General features: G+C 39.6%; 3 protein-coding genes and 1 long non-coding RNA gene across 4 annotated transcripts in view; 2 read left to right on the plus strand and 2 right to left on the minus strand.

Moving 5' to 3' along the window:
- antxr1d (ANTXR cell adhesion molecule 1d) overlaps positions 1-1,617 on the minus strand; it is a 29,088-nt gene extending 27,471 nt beyond the window's left edge. The window contains exon 1 of the mRNA XM_081616309.1: positions 1,268-1,617. Coding sequence (XP_081472435.1) covers positions 1,268-1,431 — 164 coding nt within the window. The 5' untranslated portion in view covers positions 1,432-1,617. The remainder of the gene's footprint in view (positions 1-1,267) is intronic.
- LOC103476941 (uncharacterized) lies at positions 1,315-1,914 on the plus strand. The gene is made up of 2 exons (XR_535567.2): positions 1,315-1,439; positions 1,560-1,914. It is a non-coding gene; the product is annotated as an uncharacterized LOC103476941 (long non-coding RNA).
- Positions 1,915-3,261: 1,347 nt separating this feature from the next.
- On the plus strand, positions 3,262-8,405 carry znf488 (zinc finger protein 488). The gene is made up of 4 exons (XM_008429704.3): positions 3,262-3,763; positions 4,347-4,566; positions 4,722-4,950; positions 6,174-8,405. The coding sequence occupies exons 1-4, from the start codon at positions 3,753-3,755 to the stop codon at positions 7,265-7,267; spliced, it is 1,554 nt and encodes a 517-aa protein (XP_008427926.1). The 5' UTR covers positions 3,262-3,752; the 3' UTR covers positions 7,268-8,405.
- Positions 8,406-10,807: 2,402 nt separating this feature from the next.
- Positions 10,808-18,017, minus strand: gdf10a (growth differentiation factor 10a). Its single transcript, XM_008429705.3, has 3 exons — positions 17,274-18,017; positions 13,028-14,130; positions 10,808-12,928 (listed from the first exon to the last, which is right to left on the minus strand). The coding sequence occupies exons 1-3, from the start codon at positions 17,476-17,478 to the stop codon at positions 12,737-12,739; spliced, it is 1,500 nt and encodes a 499-aa protein (XP_008427927.1). The 5' UTR covers positions 17,479-18,017; the 3' UTR covers positions 10,808-12,736.
- Positions 18,018-20,707: the final 2,690 nt, after the last annotated feature.

Consider the following 20,707-nt stretch of genomic DNA (forward strand, 5'->3'; position numbering starts at 1 on the left):
TTCATAGTGAATCCTTAAGCACTTTATTGGTCAGTTGTTAACACTTCATTGCTGTCATTTCTCTGTCAATTTTACTGGAAATGAAAAAAAGTACACACTCACCATTTATGAAAATAGTTCAACTCTATGATGCTCAAAAAATACAAGAAAAATTAACTCGTTTAAGATTATCTAAGTGTTCCTGTTGCTTAGATTTATTATTTAAAAATTAAAGTAATATTCTTCAATGAAAATAATGACTTATGATTTAGAAGGGGCTGGATTAAATAAGCAGAGCTACTCTTTTGCTTGACTGTAAATCAAAAAGACTGGGGTTGCACTTATGCTGCTTTACTTTATCTGACTTTATTTTGGTAATATCTTTCCCTTATTCTTAAAACCCATGTCATGTCTACATGTTCCAAATAAAAGGAAATTAATTAATCAAAACTGAAAATGAATTGAAGGATGTGGATGGGAAAGATGCGAATGATTTTGCTGCAATCTACAATTTTGCCTCTAGATGGCACTGTAATAAATACTGTTAACTTAAATTGCACCTTTAGGTATATTTTACACCCCCTTTGTTCTAAATTTTACCATTTTACAATTAAAGATTTCAGCCAGAGTTTAAAAAAAATGCTGTTATCCAAAACACAGTAACTTATATCTGTGATCTTGCAGAATTAAAGAAAGAGTGATCATTTAAGCCAGGGCATAAGTGAAAAGAACTCGTTGAGGAGTTCACCGGGCCATGCAGGCAGCACCGCTGCGGGCAGCTTCTGCAGCTGTGTCCGCAGGCGTCATCAGCCTGAAACCCTATCCTGCTCGCCCTGCCCACATCCGTGGGTAACACAGCCTTTTTTGACTCACCACTTTCAGCCAGACAAAAAGAAAAACACGCTCCGAAATCCAGAATATTCTCTCTACTTGAAAAATCACTACAGCCTGCATAGTTGAACATATCTAAAACAAAGAGAAGTGGTTTTAGGTGTGTTCCTAAGCAAATTCTTCCAGTAGAGTTTCAGGAGGAGGGGCGGAGGGGATAGTTTTGTGACACATAGGCACTTTTATCCTAGCACTGACTTTGTAGAATAATAAACCCTACGATGCAGATGTTAAAATTTATAAGTCACACATGACGCCGCGCTTTGAGTAGTTTTCTTCTCTAAAGCACCGTTAGGCCACAACAGGACGATTGATGCGCTCCACGTTTCTAAGCTCGGTTGCATGGCAATGCGCAGCGAGCAGAAAGTAACAATGCCATAAATAATATCAGGGGACTCACTTGTCCAGAACAAAGTAGAGGTCAAACGCGCCCTGACAGGACATGGTCTCCTCCTCCTCCTGCTGCTGCTCTCTCGGCGGCTCCCCTTCCACCGGGACGCAGAGGAGGAAAAATCCAAGCGACGCAAAGGCGAGGAGCAACAAGCGAGCCTGTGTCCACGCCATCTTTCCAGGTTAGCACTTTACTTCTCCAACACTGTAACCACTCAGGATCTTCACATTTCTCTTTACTCGTCTGTTTCCAAACAGACTGTTGATTTTTTTTTTTTTTTTTGTATGTGTGTGCCTTCAAGGAGGAGTCAGCCCTGGAGGAGTGTGGCTCTGCTCAAAGCCGGGCTCTTCAAGGCTTCTCTTTCGGCTGACGGGGTAAAAAAAAAAAAAAGCATGAAAGCGGGGCAGGATGAAGGAGATGCGAGAGAACCGAGAAGAGGAGAGGAGCGACACCCGAGGAGAGATGCAAAACTTCACTTTTTCCATTTGTTTCCAAACAAGAAATCCTCTCTGTTCCAATTCGGGGGCAGATTGCCACATTTTGTGGATTACGCATAACGCACAAACATTACAAAAAATACATTTGCACGACATCTAAAGATTTTAGCCTTGATGTTTGTATTTTCGTGTAATAATAATAAAAACATTAACAACTGACCGCAAGTAGCATTGGTTTTGTTATAGCTTTATAGATATTCATATTAATATGACTTAATCACGTCATAGTTTGACATAAAGCAGTTGGGTGTATGAGCGGTGAGGGTTTCCCCTGCCATGCTTATCCATTCATTATCACGCGTTATAATATAAGTCTTCAACATTTCGCCCCCACATCAAAACCTGAAGAAGTTGTGACTGATGTTTGAGGCAGAGCCGGTCTAAGACTGTCTGGGGCCCTACAGCTTATTTCACTTGGGCTCCAATTCCACTTTATGTATTACATGAATACCATTAAATAAATTGTGAAGAGCCAATCTAATGCAGACTTGGATCAATCAGGAACGTGTAAGTGACTGTCAACTAATTTTTAAAATAATGTGACGTTGCATTCTCCATGAGGGGTGAGACACAGATTTAACTAGAAACTTACATCGTGACTGTTGCCATGTAAAACTGTTGACGTTTCAGTCAGCATGATTACTTATGTCCTAAATAAATGTAAAACTGAATCATTTTAAGCTCCTTTAGTTTTTATTTTGAAGATGTTTGAGGCCAATAAGCGTTGTCAGAGATCAAGTGCTCATTATGCCCCCGTTTGCTCGCAAAGCTGAGCTGGAGAAAAAAATAATTATTTCAGTCATTCACATTTTGCAGTTTACCAGTAGATTTGGGACACAACTTATTTTCATGGCCGCTAGGGCACTCCATAGGAGATTGGTAAGTTTCCAAACATCAGTGATTGTCACAAAAATAAAGAAAATCACTTTAACATGACAAGCTATCGCAAGCAGAGCAAGTCCTCGGTGACACAAAGTTAAATATATATCACAATACAGAGAGAGGTTGTCACAGTAGTTCTCATGAGGTCGCCTCATGAGCATCTACTGTGCTTTTACACTCAATTTTGTCAATTTTAGTCACAAACTATCTCAGATAACGGAAGTTTAATTGAAATGGGTTATATTAAACATTAATAGTAAGCTGTTCTTATTTCCAAATAATAAATATATAAGCTAACCAACAAAAATAAATAAATAAATGATTAATTCTTCCACCAAAGCCCCTTTAATTTATTAAGGTCATTTGATAGTTGGAGAAATTCCAAGGAATCCTTTCCTCGGGGTTTTTGACTTTCTCATTATAAAACAAAAAGTTGGCTCAGAAACCAGCAGGATATTTAGGCCACCCCAAAATTGAAAGCTCTGATGCAGAATAATCATTAAATGCTCATTAAACAAAAACATTTAGTTATGAATAATGCATTGGCCCGTTGGCAAGCCCAGACCCTTAAAGGCGCACACAATGGCAGCCATTGCATTTTCTTTGGCCACATTCTGCCAAACTTACTGTTTTTATAGAAACGAGACCAAAAGGAGCGGTTCTGTTGTGAAATAGAGCATATGATTATTTTTCGAGCAGAGTTAAAAAGTCATAATAACTGGATTGATTTATTTTACGCACTGTGAAATATCACAAAGTACAGACCGTAGTGCAGTCGCACGTTTAAGCACAAGGCTAAATTGAACACGATGAAGTAGGAATTTGCGTTATTACACACCAGATTAATGCCAAAATCCTGTTTTCATATGGAAAACACTGTAAATACCGTATTATCACTTTAGATGCTGCAGCAAACGGCGTGCGTGAGCGCCGTGTGACCGTGAGCGCGCACGTGTTATAATGAGTGCGCCGCACTTCAGGCTTCAGTTTGCTCTGGGAGAGGAAGAGGAGAGAGGCAGCAAGTGAGGAAGAGCTCTCAGTCGGAGAAGGAATTCGTCCAAGGGAGCTTCGCTTCTCAGGTCCGCTGCACCTGCTGGAACCAACAGCATCCCTCCATGTTCGCCGGGTGAGTCCGTCAGCAGCATCCTTCATCCACGTCTCCTCTGCAGCAGGAACACCACGGACCAGTCACAGCCAAACCTGCTCATTATAGGAACGCATTTTTTTTTTTAAGAGCGGCACCAAATTCTTCCTATAGGTTATCGTATGTTCATATGTTTGTGCAAACTAATAGATCGGCATTTTGCATATACATGTTTCAATGAAGGTATAAAATGTTTTTTTAAAAGCCGCTCAACTTCTCTTGCGCACAGAGGAGCCAGTTGGACTCCACGGCAGATGCGGAGACAAAAGGAGTAACCGAGTGAAAAACCGAAACAAAGAACGTTAGAAATTATTTCACTCCAACACCAGCTGTGTCTGCCTCCCTCTGGGATTTTATTTTTTCATAAATATTTCAAAAGGATTTTTTTTTCTCAATCATTTGTTATCTGAAACCCAGTTCGCTTCACATGTTACAGATTTAAAAGATTTGTTTTCTATAGCAAATTACTTGATACATAGCTTTTATCCACGCCATTTGGGTATTATTTGATTGTAAAAAAATACAAATAAAAAATCAGTATCTGATTCTGATGATTCTTCTCCAGCTTAGCGATGGATCACGCTTTCCAGACTCGATCCATCTGGTCCAGTGACACTAAATTCCTGCAGCATCCAACGGATCTGAACACCAGTGTGGTGGTGACGCGCTGCATCCCTGCAGGAACGTGCTTTGGTCCGTGCGTCCTTCAAAACACTTTCTACGAAACCATCGCCTTTATTGCCCAGAAATGCAGCGACAAGACGGCCAAGTCCTACATGTTCAGGGTGAGTCAAAGGTCAGGGAGCGTGTACAAGTGGACTTCAAACGACTTATGTGTGAACTTTAAAATAAAATTTAAAAAGCGGCATTAAAAACAGCAACCACAACAAAACAAACAACGATAAATAAAGACGCCCTTTTGATGGTGTCGTTCCAACAGGTCGACCCAGAGGCCATGCGCAATTCAGCTCTGGTGCTCTCCTGGCTGCGGCTGGTGCAGGCTGCGCGTAACGCAGAGGAGCAGAACGCGGAGGCATTTCTGAAAGCTGGTCAGGTGTATGTGCGCACCACGCGGGACGTTCAGTCTGAGGAGGAGCTGCTGGTGTGGTACGACCAGGAGCTGTCCGACCTGCTGGGGTTCACAGACATGATCAAAGGGCTGAACGGAGGTGAGTCGCAGCTTTTTGTGAGTACCGATGTCTAGGCTGCTTGGATGGATTGGATTAATTAATGGGATTTAAACATTTCATAAGACTGATATTCAACAGAATTTTGAGAACTTCCTATAATATATAACGGTGATGACAGTGGACAACTGTGTAAAAGCTATTTGCTGGTGTGTAGATGTTGCAGCTGCACATTAGATCCAGAAAAAACAACAACAACAACAACAACAACAAAAAACAAATACAACTTACATTTTAGCAAAAGATGTTTTCTGGACTTTATACACAAGATCAACATGTTAAGTGGAAGTGAGATGGATCTAGTTTATAAGCATGAGTTCAAGCTGCAGGTTTTTTTCTTGGTTGCTTTGGGAAATTTTATTAAATATTGGGATTTCTTCCTAAGGTCTGCGCTGTCCAGCCAGACTGAAATTTAACATGTTTGTGAACTTCAGTCTCTTCACACACAGTGGACAGCGATTCAAAGGTCTTCATCTTGTATGTGTGTGTTGTACATGCAAATATAATTATCTCTCCATTAAAGTGGATGTCATCCATCACTGGCATTTTAACCAGCATTTTTTTTTTTTGCCAATGCTAGTAATACTATTCTTGTTAATACACCAAGAGTAGTGACTGTTTCTACAGATGCTTTTGCTGTTAGGCTAAAACTTGCATTTTTAATAAAAATATTTATTCTACACATAAAAATAGATGTACATACACACCTATGTACATTTTGGTCTTTTTGTACTTTATTTTAGTTCCTCTAAAGTTAATGTCTTTATGCTGGGAGTGCGTGAGACTGAAGTCAAATTCTTTGTTTCTGCACTCAGTCATGGCAGCTGGCTACATGAGTATATCAGTCACTATATTTGCTTTGTATTTAGAGCTACAAACAATATTTGTGTTACTTTAATAGAAACATTTTTGTTGGAACACAAAGTTCACAAAGAGGGTTTGAAGAGCCTAATGGAAAGAGCTGAAGGACTGAAGAATAAATAGGAATGCCCAAAGCAAGAGGTTAGGGATGAGGATACATTTATGACTCCATTAGTTTAACAGCAATATTTTTTGCATATTTCAGCCAGTGCACAGTATGTTTAGTTTGTCATATTCGAAAGTCTAAACACACCAAGTGAAATAAATAAATACATTAAAAAATGAATAAATAAATAAATAAATCCCAAGTGATGTTATACATGCATTTTCCCCCTCTTTTCTAGAATACAAATGCGGGAGATGCAACCAGATCTTCAAAAATCCGAATCCATTCGTGGCTCATTGCAGATTTCTGTGCACCCAATCGAAGAGTGACGCCTGGAACCGTGAGGTCTATGAGCTCAAGCACGTGGAAAACAAGAGGCATCACCGAGTGACCGACTTCCACAACATCGCCAGAGATCTAGAGCAAAAAATATCTGGAGGAAGCGACGAGGCGGAGACTCCCTCCAGAAAGAGAAAGGGCGAAGATGCTCCGGTCCCCAAGTGGCGAAAAACGGTTCTGTTAGAGAAAACGAATATTTCAAACGATGAAAATGTCACCCAAATGGGTAAGAGCTGCGACCAGGCTGCGGATGACTCCTCCTCCTCCTCCTCATCTCCTGACAAACTCAAAGCTGACAGGGTCAAAGCAGTTCGTGCGCCGCGAGGAAGCGCTGATTCAGCTGAAGTTGGGGAAGTCAGCGCAGCTTTTACGCACCATAAAGTGCTTGACACACGTTTGGGGACAGGGGAAGGATCTGGTGTGCTTTCGAGCGGCAACAGCGCGTTTTCTCTGGTTCTGTCGAGCAGCCAGGGCGAGCAGAAAAGCGCGTTTTGTAAACCTGGTAAAAGGACATCTGCTTTGAACCAGCAGATCCAACTGAGCAGCGCTCCAACAGCCCCCTCTAGCCGCGTGGATGAGATCGCTGACGCTTTCACCAACAGGACTATTCTGGGATACAACAATCTGATGGCATCCAGCATCGTGGGCGGTGACATGCAGACTTTGGCCTCCCCGATTCCATTAGGCAACGCTTTCCATTACGCGCCGGAGCACTGGTCCAGAAACCTCCAGACCACATCCGCCCTCACGGTCCTCCCGCCGACTTTCACCTCCTCATTCGGCGTGTCGGTGCAGAACTGGTGCGCCAAATGTAACCTGTCCTTCCGCATGACCTCGGATCTGGTGTTTCACATGCGCTCTCACCACAAAAAGGAGTTCGCGGCGGAGTCTCAGGTGAGGCGTAGGAAGGAGGAGAAACTCACCTGCCCGATTTGCCACGAATACTTCAGAGAAAGACACCACCTGTCGAGACACATGACTTCTCATAACTAACAACAACAAAAAATATTAATTTAAACTTGAAGACTTTGATGTGTATAATGAATGTATGTAATTAAATACGTGTCCGTTACAGTTTGTCCACCAGATGGCAGCAGAGGAGCGCGTCTTGTCTTGGTGGCCCTGTATGTTAAGCAGTTTAACAGATTATTTTGTGCCTTATGGGACTCAGGAGGTTGAAAAGATCTCCGGGAAAGCTGACGATTGTTGAAAATGTCTCTGTGCAGTTTCTCCTTTTATTTATTAGCTGTTCTTTTTTGGAATCTTACACAAAGTGTGGCTTGTGTTTGCTTTTAGAAATCAAATGTTATCAAAAAGTTTTTATCTTGTCACTAAAGATCATTAGTAATTATATAGTTGAACAAGCAGCCAAATGAGTCAAACCTTTATGCAATTATTTTTTGTTTGCTGAAACATTTTGTAACAAGTACCAACTCAGTGAAGGTCTGCACATTATCCACAAGAACAAATAAAGCTCAAAGTGGAAAAAAAAGAAGAAAGTTTGATCAGGAGGCTTCATAAGAGCTCAAGTGCAGAACTTCTGAGAAGTCTTCTTAGCATACATCAGTAGTAACCATTTGCACTTCATTTTTCTGACCAGTCACACAATAGTTGTTAGAGAGGATGCAAAAAATGAAAAAAAAAAAAAAAAAGGTTTGCAGAAAAAATTAGATATTATATGGAGTGTTGTTCAGTGGACCCAACAAAGGAAGAAGGTGAAGGCCCCCTAAATTGACATGTTTTCTTAACAGTTTTTATCAGCTGTAGAGCATCATAATCAAAATCAAGTACAATAAACTTTTGAAAATGATTTAATTTTTTTTTTAAGTTGAGATTTTCAAATTTTAATCTGGATGAACAAACAGAATAGTTATTTCAAAGTCCAAATTATAGCCAGAAAATCCAACATGTTTGTCTTTAATGAAAAGCCTAGCTGTGGTGAAAACAAAAAGATGTGTTTTTTCATATGTTTATCTAATTAATCGGATTCTTAACAGGAAGAGGAGCACAAATCAAATTCTATATAAGTGCATGAGGACTTAAGCAGAGTTAACAGGTACATTATACATTTTATTGTACATCTATAGAATCTCCACTGCTTTGAATTTGTGATTGAAATCCTGTCTACCAATCAGCTTGTTGCCTATTCAGACTTAACTCTAGAATAGCCTCTCATGTGAATGTAAAACCTTTATGACAAAGGCCCAAATATGGGGCTTAATGGGGGGGCCATAAAATTTGATCAAAAGAAAAAAAAAACAATCTGCAAAAAGATTTGAAACAAAAACAGAAGCATCAAATAAAACTGAAAATAAAGATTAGAAATTGAAAGAAAATGTTTTGAAATGAAAAGAAAAGTGAAACTAAAAAAAAAATTTCAAAAATACTCTTCAGATTCAAGGTTTTTATTTTCAGATTTAATTAAAGTTGTGAATCAAAGCTTGCTATATTTGAAAATTTGAGATGGATGAAAGTAATTATGGTAAATCTTTAAAAGTTAGAAACAATCATTCTAATCTTTTTGGGGCTGAATTATAGAACATGCAGCAAAAAGAAACTTTTGTTATTGTTGGTTTAATTTTGAAGCAGCTGAATTTCTCCTTGGATGAGGAAAATATTTAAAAGAAAAATTAACCAGTTCATATTTTTATACAATTTCTACACATAGGATGAGATTTCTTAAAGTTGCAACTGCAGACTCACACGATTAGACAGATTAAACAAGAGAAATAGTAGCTTTTGTACTAATAAACAGAGGTATTGCTCTGTGCTCAATAACCAGACCATTTTATCCAGGTACAGAAAATTCTCGGTTGTATTTTCTGTACTAAATAATAAATAATTACTTTATTGCTCCCCTATAATTTATCCATAATGCGGTAGAAGGGTAAATATTATTCTTGGTTCCCCACTTGCCTTGTTTCACTTTGGTTTCCACACATATTGGCCCATTTGCACAAGTCTGCTGTGGTTTTCTGGGCTTTCCTGTGAGAGTGATTGTAGATGACATGCAGTTCACTTTCTGATGGCAGAATGGAGGCAGAGACTGTAAAGAGGATCAGTCAGGAAATAAGTAAAAAAAAAGGGAAAAAAAGTAGATATTTTGCTGTAGTGAGGGCTGACACACTTTGAAGCTTTGACACAAAGCAAACATGATTTATAATAGCTCTAATTGCAGCCATTATTGCAGTTATAATGGTGGTTGGACTATAGTTCATTCATAAAATGCTTAGTTTATTGCTAAACACTTCCGGTTGTTAAAAAAGAAGCAACATTTTCTCACCCTTGTCAGTTTTGGTTTCATACTGCAGCATATATTCAAATCGATGTCTTTATTTTACTGTTTCGTCATTAGATGCAATAACACAAAGATGCCATTTGCCATTAAGTTATGGTTTTCTATAATGTTTGCCTGGTAATCCATGGAAAGAAGTGGCTCATAGGCATTGTTTCAAATCTGAAAACAACTAACACTTTACTCTTGTCCATGCATAAATAAATTATTTTAGGAAGAAGTAGACGAAAGAAGTAGAGAAAAGCTAAATAAGTAAATAAATATAAAAATGGTAAAAAAAAATAAAAATAATAATAAAAACAAATCTAAGAGACTGAACAAAAATATTTCCAAATTAAAGGCTAAACTAAGTAGGCATATCAATATTTACAGAAATTAGAAATTACAGTTACACATTACAACTTTAGAGTAAATATAGCAATCTGAGTTGGTTAACATAATAATTTACCAAAAATAATATAATACCCTTTGACTTAAGATGGTACTAACTTATTTTTATCAGCACTTCTCAGCAGACAAAGATATAATCAGAACACATATTGCAAATGTCTCTTAGAAATTACATACCCATGATCCATGAACATGGCAAAAATACCACTAATTTAAATTTGGACAGCAATAATTAATCACATTAGGGCCTTTTATATGCTTCCTCTCTGGAACACGTAACTGTTTTTCGGGCAGTTTTCTTTCCAGGTGTTTTACACATAAAACATTTGGTCATTATGAACAGACGTATCACACTGAAGCCGTATTTCTGAGTAGTAATTGGATAGTTAATAAAGATTGGGCCTCTTTTCCTGTTACTTTTTTCTTCTGTGAATAAAAGGGATAAGCAGATCATCTCGACACAAGATGATCTGTCTGCAAGCATCTGCAGGAAGAAAAGAAACACACTTGGAAATGCTCTTTGAATGAGCAGAAAAGGGGGAAGTGCTCTATGTTTTGAAGTTCAAGTGGCTGACGTCCTGATGGCTGAAGGCTTGCTTCCTCCATCAACCATTTATCCGTAGCAGCCCACATCCGTCACATTATTCGCTGGACGGCTGATGCCTGAGCTTTTGGCGTGGGGCAAGAATGGGTTCAAAGGGCCCACTTCTGAGAGGAACCTTCCTGCTTTTGTACACCAGTGATGCTAAAACCGTGATGTCCTTTTTATTTTGCTACAAAACTTCACATTCTGAAATTTCCTAGAAAAATCTAGTACTGTGTAAAATAATAATATTACTGCAAGGCCAATGGATTAAATTATTTTTATTCTAATTCTTATAAGGCAAAATTTTCATAATTTAAGCAATACACGAGTAAAAAAAAACAAGCAGTATAATCTGAAAAGTAGCAGTACATAATCTAGTTAGGGTTAGAGTCATATTAAATCAGATTTCACATCCAAAATACCAAACGAACAAAAAGAAAACAACTTACAAAACACATGTTTTTATTCTAAGATTCTTAAAGTGTTAGAGGGGAGTTGCTTGGTGTGAAGTGCTCTCTACAATTTGTTTCTTTATACAACATAAAACAACACATTGTCTGCAAACAAAATGACACATATGAGGGTAAAAAGTATGCACAAAATCAGAAATGTTTAATAATCTTGTTTGCTGAATGAGCTGCCAAATAATAATGTGCTTTTGTAGTCAAAAATTTCGCCTTCACCAGTATTCTTACTCCTTTTTACATCTCATCACATTAGACACAAAAACTTGGATGTACTTTGATGAGATTTTAAGTGACAGAACAACATAAAGTAGAACAAAATGTGTGAGGATGTGTGTGGAAATGGGTTTACTATTTTTATTAGTTTTATTATTGTGTTTTTAAAATTAAAGTATGAAAAATGTGGTTTGGTACATCAACTCAACATAAAAAAAGCATGGAACAACTGCCAACCTATTCAAAGATCTGACATCAACTGGAACAATATAAGTTTTGTGATCCACAACTCTGGCAATAATGGAAAAATGGGAAGAAAATATGCTAAAAGAAAGTCTTGAAAAGTTCCATTTACAATTTACTGCAAGGCATTCAGGGATATGAAGAAACTCACTCTCATCAGATGAGATTAAAAGAGAGTTGGGGGTAGGGGGTGATGTAAAATGGTGAAACATGTTTAAAACGTTGAAACATCGTCCTATTGGAATGCTTTTATTCAGCAGGAAGAGGGAACTTGCCAAGAGTTGATGGGAAGATGATTGGATCTAAATATGATTGGATCTAAAGATGATTGGATCTAAAGATGAGGGAGTTCTGTAAGAAAACTCTTAGAGACTGCAACAAACCTTAGAGACTGCAACAAACTCACGATTAGGGATGAAGATCACCTTCCAGGACACCAAAATTAGACATTCAACCAGAATCAAAATTGGATGGTTTAGTACAAAGAGTGTATTAGATGTATTATTTAAATACATCTAATACATATAAATGTATTAGAATTACTTAGTCAAAGCCCAGAACTAAATGTTACATTTGAAATTGCTTTTCAACGATGCCATCCTTCTAGTCTGCTGTGTTTGATGGATTACTATGCAAACACAGATCTAGGTCTCTAGAAGTTGGAAGAAACCTAAAAGTGGTTATCTGATTCTGACTTGAGGGTTCTGAATACAAATGAACACCACACTTTACATAGTTTTATTTGTAAAAGAAAAAAAAAATCAATAGCACCCGTCCTTGTATTTCCACTTCGCAAATGAGAGTTTTGTATTGTTCTGTCATATAAAATCTCAGGGAAATGCTTTGAAGCCTGTGGTTGTATTGGGAACACATTTTAAAAGGTTCAACAGGTATGAATACTTTTGCAGTGCATTGTAAAACAAAACCACAAACTCAACATGAGCTGTGTTTAAAAGCTTTCTGCTATTAAACAGGAAAACATCTCTTAAATGCTCTTCTCAACTGACTGCATTCAGCAACATATAACCTACGGGTCTTCTTGGAGATACAAAACACTGTCTGTGCTTCTCCTGTCAGTGCAGAGGTCAGTCAAACTCAATGAAAGTGATTCCTTTACATCTCCCTTATTCTTGAAGGAATATTTCAGAGTAAGGTGGCATTTTTTTTTCCAGCATCAGGAAACCTGTTATCCGATGCACAGTTGCACAGTTCTGCCACCTTTACGCCTGTTGTTTTTCCCTTTTTTGCGTTCTCCCCTCACCATTGTTCTATCGGCAGGAGCAGGACTGGACGGACATGTTGGGGTAAACCTTGAGTACCAGGTTTCTGGATTCTTCCTGGAAGAGCACAGCCAGGGGACTCATGTTTTCTGGGACACAGCAGGGCTCGGGAATCCCAGGGATGATCCCAACAGCTCGGACTATGCTCTGAATGGTGGCGTGGTTGGATGGCCTGGCAGCCTGATAGAGTTAAAGGACAGAAGAAACATGCAATTGTGACCAGGATACAAGGCAAAGTAGAAAGAGACAAGAGAAAATCTTCGATGTGTGTACTCCTACCTGAGGCATGGGAAAACCACATGCACCAGCACAGTAATAGGCATCGAATGACTCGGGGGCTATAACCCATTCATTCCAGCCAATATCAGCAAAATCCACTCTTAGGTTCCTCCTGGAACAGCGTCTGTTCTGGCCCCACTGCCGTCTCCTGGCTTTCCGCATTGTTTGTTCATCAAAACTCAGAACAGATGACTGAGAAGGAACCCGACCCTTGTGTTTTCCCCGATTGCTCCGCTCATTCTTCTGTCTGTCACCAAGAGAAAGTGTTGGACTCTCTTTAAGGGTACCTGAATCGTCCGTTTTAATTTGTGCTATTCTTTCTTCTCCTTTGAGGGTCTGAGGTTCGGCTTTGTCTCGCTCTTCTCTGGCCCTGTCTTGACTCTTCCCCGTCTTTTCTTTCCTCTCTGCCTTAAACTTCGGTTTGAATGCGAAGTGCCAGTTGATCTCCCACAGGTCCTCTTTTCTGTATTCACTGGGTCTGAAGTTGACGTCGGGCAACTCGTTGTTCTGGATGGTGTCAGGGAGTGGATCTGTTTGCCTTCTTATGCGTCCCTTCAGTCTCGGTGAGGAGTTAGACCTGTGCAGGACTTCTGCTCCCTCACTTATTGGGTCATATCTCTGAAGGCTAGCAGCAACACTGTTTGGCTCTGCTAAAGCTTGGTCATTGGCATACAGTAACAGGTAGGGCATGCTGACAGCAGAGAAAACATCCCCCTGTTTTTTGTGGGGCTGTTGTCCAAAGTCCAGTTCCAGCGACAGCAAAAACTGACCCCTAGCTTGAGCTTCCTTTATTAGCTTGGTCACATCTTTCATCTGCCAAACCCCTTTCCTGTGGGGGTAAAAGGTCACGTTACCTAGAGATGACTCCACTGGCTCAGATCTAACCTCCGACCCAAAAGAGAGGGAGCGAAACATCAAGCTGATGGGCGGAGAAGGTTGTGTGAATGCGGAGTGACATGTTGGGCTCTTGAAGCGTTTGCAGAACCAGGGCCTTGTAAGTGTGTGCTTATCTAGCAGGAAGTGGAATGTTGCAGAGAGGATGACCTCTGATTCCTGAAGGGTTGTTAGGTTAAGTCTGTACACAATCCTGTGGTCAGCAGAGTCTGTAGAGACATTAAATCAGAGAGTCAGCACAAAATCATTGGAAAATCAACTAAGATTTATGAATAAAATGACATTATTAAGTATATATACGCAAATATTTATATGTTCTATGAGTAACTAGCTCATTTTTTTAAATGTACAATTTATTTTTAAGTTGATCAGAATTCCTTGGAACTTTTAATCAGTTCGTGCTGACTTGCTGCTTCCCTGGGCAAAAGGCTTTCTTTTGTTTTCATGGCAAACTTAAAGTAAACACAAGTCAGCTTGAAGTGTGTTTACTTTACTGGGGATCAGTAAGCTGTAAATTACACTGTGCACAGTGCAGAACAGAGCCACAATATTTTACCTGAAGGTGAGAGCATAGAGACTGCTGTGTGTCTGTGTGAGTCTTTTCATGGTTCAGCTGATGTCCATGCAGATGAAGTCTTAAAGGGGACCAGCTATTGATAATGTTGACCCTTCCCTGGCTTTAAATAGTAAATGACTTGTACTTGTATAGCACTTCACATTACAATCATGCACATATTTACATGCTGATGATGGCAAACTACTGGATAGTAGCCACAGCTGCTTTGGGTCACGTTTACAGAGACGATACTGCAATGCACTGACGACACCAGGCCTCTGACCACCACCAGCAGGCAAGGCAGGTGAAGCATGTTTCCCAAGTGTCTTGCAGAACAAACTCCTACCACCGTCACCACCATCATCCCAAACTTAATAGTCATGCCTTTAGCATCACTGGACCAAATGTGTCTTTATATATTTTTTGAAGTTTTGTTTCTGAAGCCCTAAAGTGGAACCCCTTTTGCAATAAAAAATTAACCAGGATCAATTGAAAATGCTTTGGTTGTTTTTTGGCTTTATGAAGAAAATACGACAGTCGTGACCAAACAGAAAAACAGAGCGGCTGAATCGTATTTGAACTCGGTTATTTGAGATTTTTTTTAGATTAAAGGCAATACATTTAGAAAAAGGAAAATCTCTGAGCCAAAGGCACTTATGTGTGGTTAAGTTTCCCTCCCAAAATAGGACAAAGGCGTTTCCTTACGTTGTTACATGACTGAACCCTGAAACTGTTGAGCAGCTCATTGGTAGGATGTGAGAAGGTGTGCCCTTAACAGGAACCAGACTCTGGGTGAGCGGCAGGCTGCATATTCATGATCAACATTAACTTCAACAGCAGAGTTATTGTTCATTGTGTAAGAGTTCAGCGGAAGTGTGGACTGAGTGAAAAGATATATTTTACCCCGAATTCAGCCTGCATATGGAAGTGCTTATCCTCAGTTTCAGTTGAAGCTTTCCTTTAAGCTTGCTACAGCCTGCTCAGTCTCTGAGATACAATCAACTTTTTCAGCAGTCCTCAAACCGTTGTGAAAAATCTCTTACATGTCTCCTTGGATTACATCGAGCCTCTGCAGTAAAAATACACACATGTTATGATATGCTATCTGAGAGCTCTGCAGTGTATAAATGAAGAGTTGCATTAATAAAAAGCTTCAGACAGAGAGGAAAGAATGTGCATTAAGCCTCCTGTTTCCAGGACGTGGAGTCGCTCGTTCCCCTCAGGACCAACTAACTTAAACACAGAAGCCACAACAGTGACCCTCCTCTGTGCACATATCTGCCTGCCCCTGAGTTTTTTTTTTGTTTTTTTTTTAACTGTATTGTATTTTACTGCACATGGCTCAAACACATTCTTGTGAGTCTGTCTAGGGTAATTGATCGGACCCTGCATGCGAGTGGCGCCGTTGCTTCCAGAGCCCCAATGAACTCACAGCATCCTGAAACTATTTAAACGCATTCTCAGACTGATCCAAAACAATCCTAGATATTTAGAGTGCAGAACCGGCTTTAGATTGTTTGGGGCCCAACGCAAAAAAGTTTTATTTGGCCCCCTGAAACTATTTAGAACGATTTACTGAGTAAACACATATGTAAATAAATGTGGAGGCAAATTTATTTATCTGAGTTATTCCGATGGTACGGCAGTCTTGTAGCAATTCTAATTTATTTACTCTAAAAATGTTTGTTATATTACATCACAAATGTAACTGAAATACCATTGAATGCAAACAATTAATCCCCCCCAAAATGCATTAACTAGTGCCATGCTTTCTTATTCTGAATGCTTGTAATTTGTTTGACCAACTAGACAGAACTTTACATTTCATGTTGGCAACACAATATAGATTTAAGTGATCAAGATGCTAAAGCTCACAAAAGGTGGTGACACCATAGTAGCTATAGAAAAAAATCGAGAGGAATGCAAAATTAGTGAAATAATTTCAATATCTGCAGGTTATAAGACAATTTCTTGTTTCTCTAACAAGAAATTGCTAGAAATAATGCATCATCTATCACAATGTCAATAAAATAAGACTCCTTCACAGACACAATAAGCTGCTGAACTGATTTTCAACATTAATTTATGACTATTAATGCAGACTTTAATACACTAATTTCTAAGAATTATTATAAAACAATCAAATAATTAAAAGCTTCTTTTTAGGTTCCATCATTTCTGGTCCACCAGTCACACTGATGCAAACACTCCGGGTGGCGGTAATCCCTCTAGAGTTCACTTTTGTTTTGAGTACTGCTGCACTTCAAGGCTACAGCATCATCTCAATACAAGATGTCTTGCTGTGAACATGAGCTTTAGAGCCACTACTTGCTAATTAGTCCTGGTGCAAGTTCAGAGATAAAATAAATAATTATATTTTTTATGTGTTTGCATGATATGTTTCGACTTATTTATTCAATAGTATTTGGAATGAAAAAAAATATTGCTACTGTGTTAAGTATTGCTATTTAATGCCTCTAATTCAAGACAGTTTTATTGCATTCCACCACTACAGTGAGCTTAACACTTTCCTCCACACGATCTCTTATTTAGTCTTTCAATTTTTTTTTGTAAACATGATTTGGAGCTTTGTTCATGTGTGACTTGGGCCGGCTGGGGTCTGCATTTTGAGTAGCAGTTTATGGAAATAACTGGGGGAACTTCTCATCCTGCACATTTAGTTCTTTGCAATTCCCAATGCATTTTAAAACACGACTCTTATTTTTGCTGCACAGCGACTCCTAAATTGCTTCATTTGAGCGCCCATGCGTCATGCAGGTGAGCTTGTTTACACACCTTGGATGGCTCTGAAACTCCTGACAGTGTTTCCTTCTTTCAGGCGCTTCTCTCTGTTATATTTCTCGTACAACCTATACATATGCCGGGAGAGCATGTCCTCATCAAAGTCACTTGAGAGCTGGAGGAAGCCGGTGTCTCCGGTAACCGATGCAGAGGCCAGGACGCAGATCAGCGTCAGTAGGGACAGGTGCGAGGAAGTCATAATAAGGACTGCCGTTTATGGGCCGAGAATGATCCAGCAAAAACTCCAAAAATATATTTTAAAAAAGAAGAAACGTGCAGAGAAATGTCCAAAACGAATCACAAAAACAATCCACGCTGTATAAAAGCGCGACTATCCCCTTTGCGCTCCGTGCGCACTCTCTCTGCTCTCTGTCGGACTGTGTGGGACCTGGATGCTGGATGGGTTGGTCCGGGCAACAGTTGGGGCTGGTACTTTCACACTTGTGTGATCGCCAGCGGCTTCCAGGGGGGTTATAGCACTGGAGCGGCAAGAGGCGATGACGCACAATCCTGTCAGCCAACGGGGTCCCTGCAGAGTCAAGAGCCAGAAGTAAAGGTCATAAGGCTGACCCCCTTCTCTCCCTGCCCGAGATGTTAAAGAAGACGATGTTATATTTCCTTGCATGCGGTTTTGGATCTCTTTTTGAAAACACAATTTGAACCCATTTGGTCAACTGAAATGCTTTTTTTTCCCTCCTTGCGGGCAAAGTAATTCTACCTCATAATTTCCAGCTCGCCACTTTATTTCCAGTAACTGCTTTTGACATGGCCTCAGTCACACATAATTAGCATAGAAACACCTACAATAATAGTCCGACCAACAACCCAGGGGCTATTGTTAGAGCAGGCCGTTCTGCATTGTGTACAGTGTTTAAGGTGTTTAAGGTGTTGGCGCTGAATTTGTTCATTTCAAGTAGCACACTGGTTTCAAACTTGTAACACTTCGGTCTGTGCTGCATGTATTTTTGTATGTTTGCGCTCACAGTGAGTTTAATCTGGTGTCTGGGGTTCTGTACCAACAATGCTTGTTTTGTGGTGGTGGTCTCCAGCAGAGAGGCTGTAACTAGCTGGGGCCTCTCAGGTCATTTTGCAGAAACACTGTGTGAATCACACACACACACACATATACACACACGCACAGAGGACTACTCAATACCTTTGTGGCCCCCAAGGGCCGCACAGAATACTCCTTTTCACTATGTTCCAGACCAGCGGCAGCTCTTAAATCGGGACCTCTCTTAGGACATCCATGTGTGTTTGTGTGTCCATGCATGCTTTAGTGACAGTAGAGTAGCTCACTGAAGTGGCATGCTTTATGGTTTTGTCATACCGCACAAACACATCGGTTTTCCTTTTCCCATATGGTGTTGACTTATACTGTGATGAAAAACAAACCATGATTAACTACTGTGGTCATTTTACTGAATACATGCAATTCTTCCCCACCCCCCACCCCGTTTCATCTTTGAAGAGAAAAATCTAGTAAGATGATTGACCCCTCTTATGTAAATTAGGGCTTGTGGCTATACAATATTAAAAAACATTGCTGCTGTTTCTTTTGAATTAACTATACATAAAAACTGAAAAATAGTTGCGCAACAACGAGCTGATGCTTTGTGATTATAAAGTCGTAAAACACGGGGGCTGTCTTGTTGCTCTCTTTTGGTGAAGAAAGCAGAAAGTAAACAAAGAGGTTAAGTAGGTATTCAGAAAAAAGTTTAGCCTTGGAGCACATGCAACACGCGTGAGCACAGGAAGGAAAGTTCAAATGTGAAGAAAAGAGCAAAAAGAGCAAAGCGTATAACTGTAAATATGCACAATGTCGTCACTGATGTAATGAGTTAGTGAGCGCTTTGTAAAAGTATTCAGACTCCTTGCAGATTTCATACTTTGTCATATTTCAACCAGAAATTTTACAGTATTTTCTTAGAATTTTATGTCATAGATCAACAAAAAAGTGGTGTATAATTTTGAAATGGATAGAAAATGAGAACTGGTTTTACATATTAAAATGTAAAAAATGCACAGCGAGTTTGTATCTGACCCTTTTAACTTTGATACATCAAAATAAGGTTTAGTGCAAGCAATTGCCCTTTACAGCCTAATTAGTAAAATGGGTCCACCTTGGATGTTTGTTAGTGTTTAGTGAAACATTGAGCGGATCACGGCGTAGGGTTGCTTTTCTTCCTCAGGATCAGGATGCTGATCAGAGGAGATTCATCTTCCAGGATCGTCATGGAAATCTTAGTTTAAAGCACATCCATGTTTAAGACACAATCAGAATCCACACCTAAAAAGATAACCTGTGGCAAGACTTACAGCTGTTACCTCAGCGAAATGTGGTCCTTAAAATGATTAACTAAAAGGATAGAAAAAATTTTTTAAACCATCGATGCTTTTCTTTACACTTCAAATGTATGCACTACTTTGCGTTAGTCAAAACTCAATAGAATAATTTTAAGTTTCTGTGGCTGCAATTGGACAATATGTGAAATAAAAATAAACAGGATGATGACTTTTGCTAAGCAGTGTAGGTACCAAGAGTTGAAATGTTCTGCTGTGAAAATGTACATTTATTTAATTGAAGTGAATTTTTTTTAAAACAAGTTAGAACACAATCTGCTCATGATCCCAAAATTTAGGCCACAAATCAGTGACCTAAGAAATTCTACCAACATGGTTGCATGGATGCATGAAATGACTAAGGTTTCTGGGATAGATGGTTTACTACTGAAACGTTAGAAGAATTGGCCATCACTGGCCTCTGATCTCACCAGCAGCACTGAACTCCTGTTGTATCTGACTCCTCAGGCTCTATTACAGGGACCACACTGTGCTACAGTTTGTTCAACATGGAGGTCTTTTCTCAGGGCTGTCCAAACCAAACAGGAGTTGTGTTCGACTCTCAGTGGGGGAATCGAGCGTTGAGAGGAATTAACCTTCCGGCATGTGTGAAACTGTGTGTGGTACAAATAGCGATTGTTTTGGAATTTCTCCTTGTTTAACACCTTTAGATGGTTTTAGGTCAGACGTGGTGAATTACTTATTGTTCTCATGAACGCTTCTCCTTGCAGAATCACAAGGGGGGGCTGGTGCCTATCTTCAATAGTAATTGGGCGAGAGGCAGGGTACCTGCTGGACAGGTCTCCAGTGTCCAGGGAGACACAGAAACAGACAACCAAACAAACAAACACACACACACCCGCACTGTGCCAACTTACCAACAGTTTTGATCTGTGGGAGGAAGCTGGAGTACCCGGAGAGAACCCACGCATGCACAGGGAAAACATGCAAACTCCATCCAGAAAAAATACCATCCCTGCTATTTGCAGGTCTCTCTGAAGTTTGGTGTGAGTGGACTTTTTTTCTGCAGAATTATTTACAATGCTGAACAAGTTACCAGTCTATCAAAGAATATCACAGAAACA

The sequence above is a fragment of the Poecilia reticulata genome, chromosome 15 (assembly GCF_904066995.2).
Source record: "Poecilia reticulata chromosome 15, P_reticulata-male-v2, whole genome shotgun sequence".
Classification (NCBI taxonomy): Eukaryota; Metazoa; Chordata; class Actinopteri; order Cyprinodontiformes; family Poeciliidae; genus Poecilia; species Poecilia reticulata.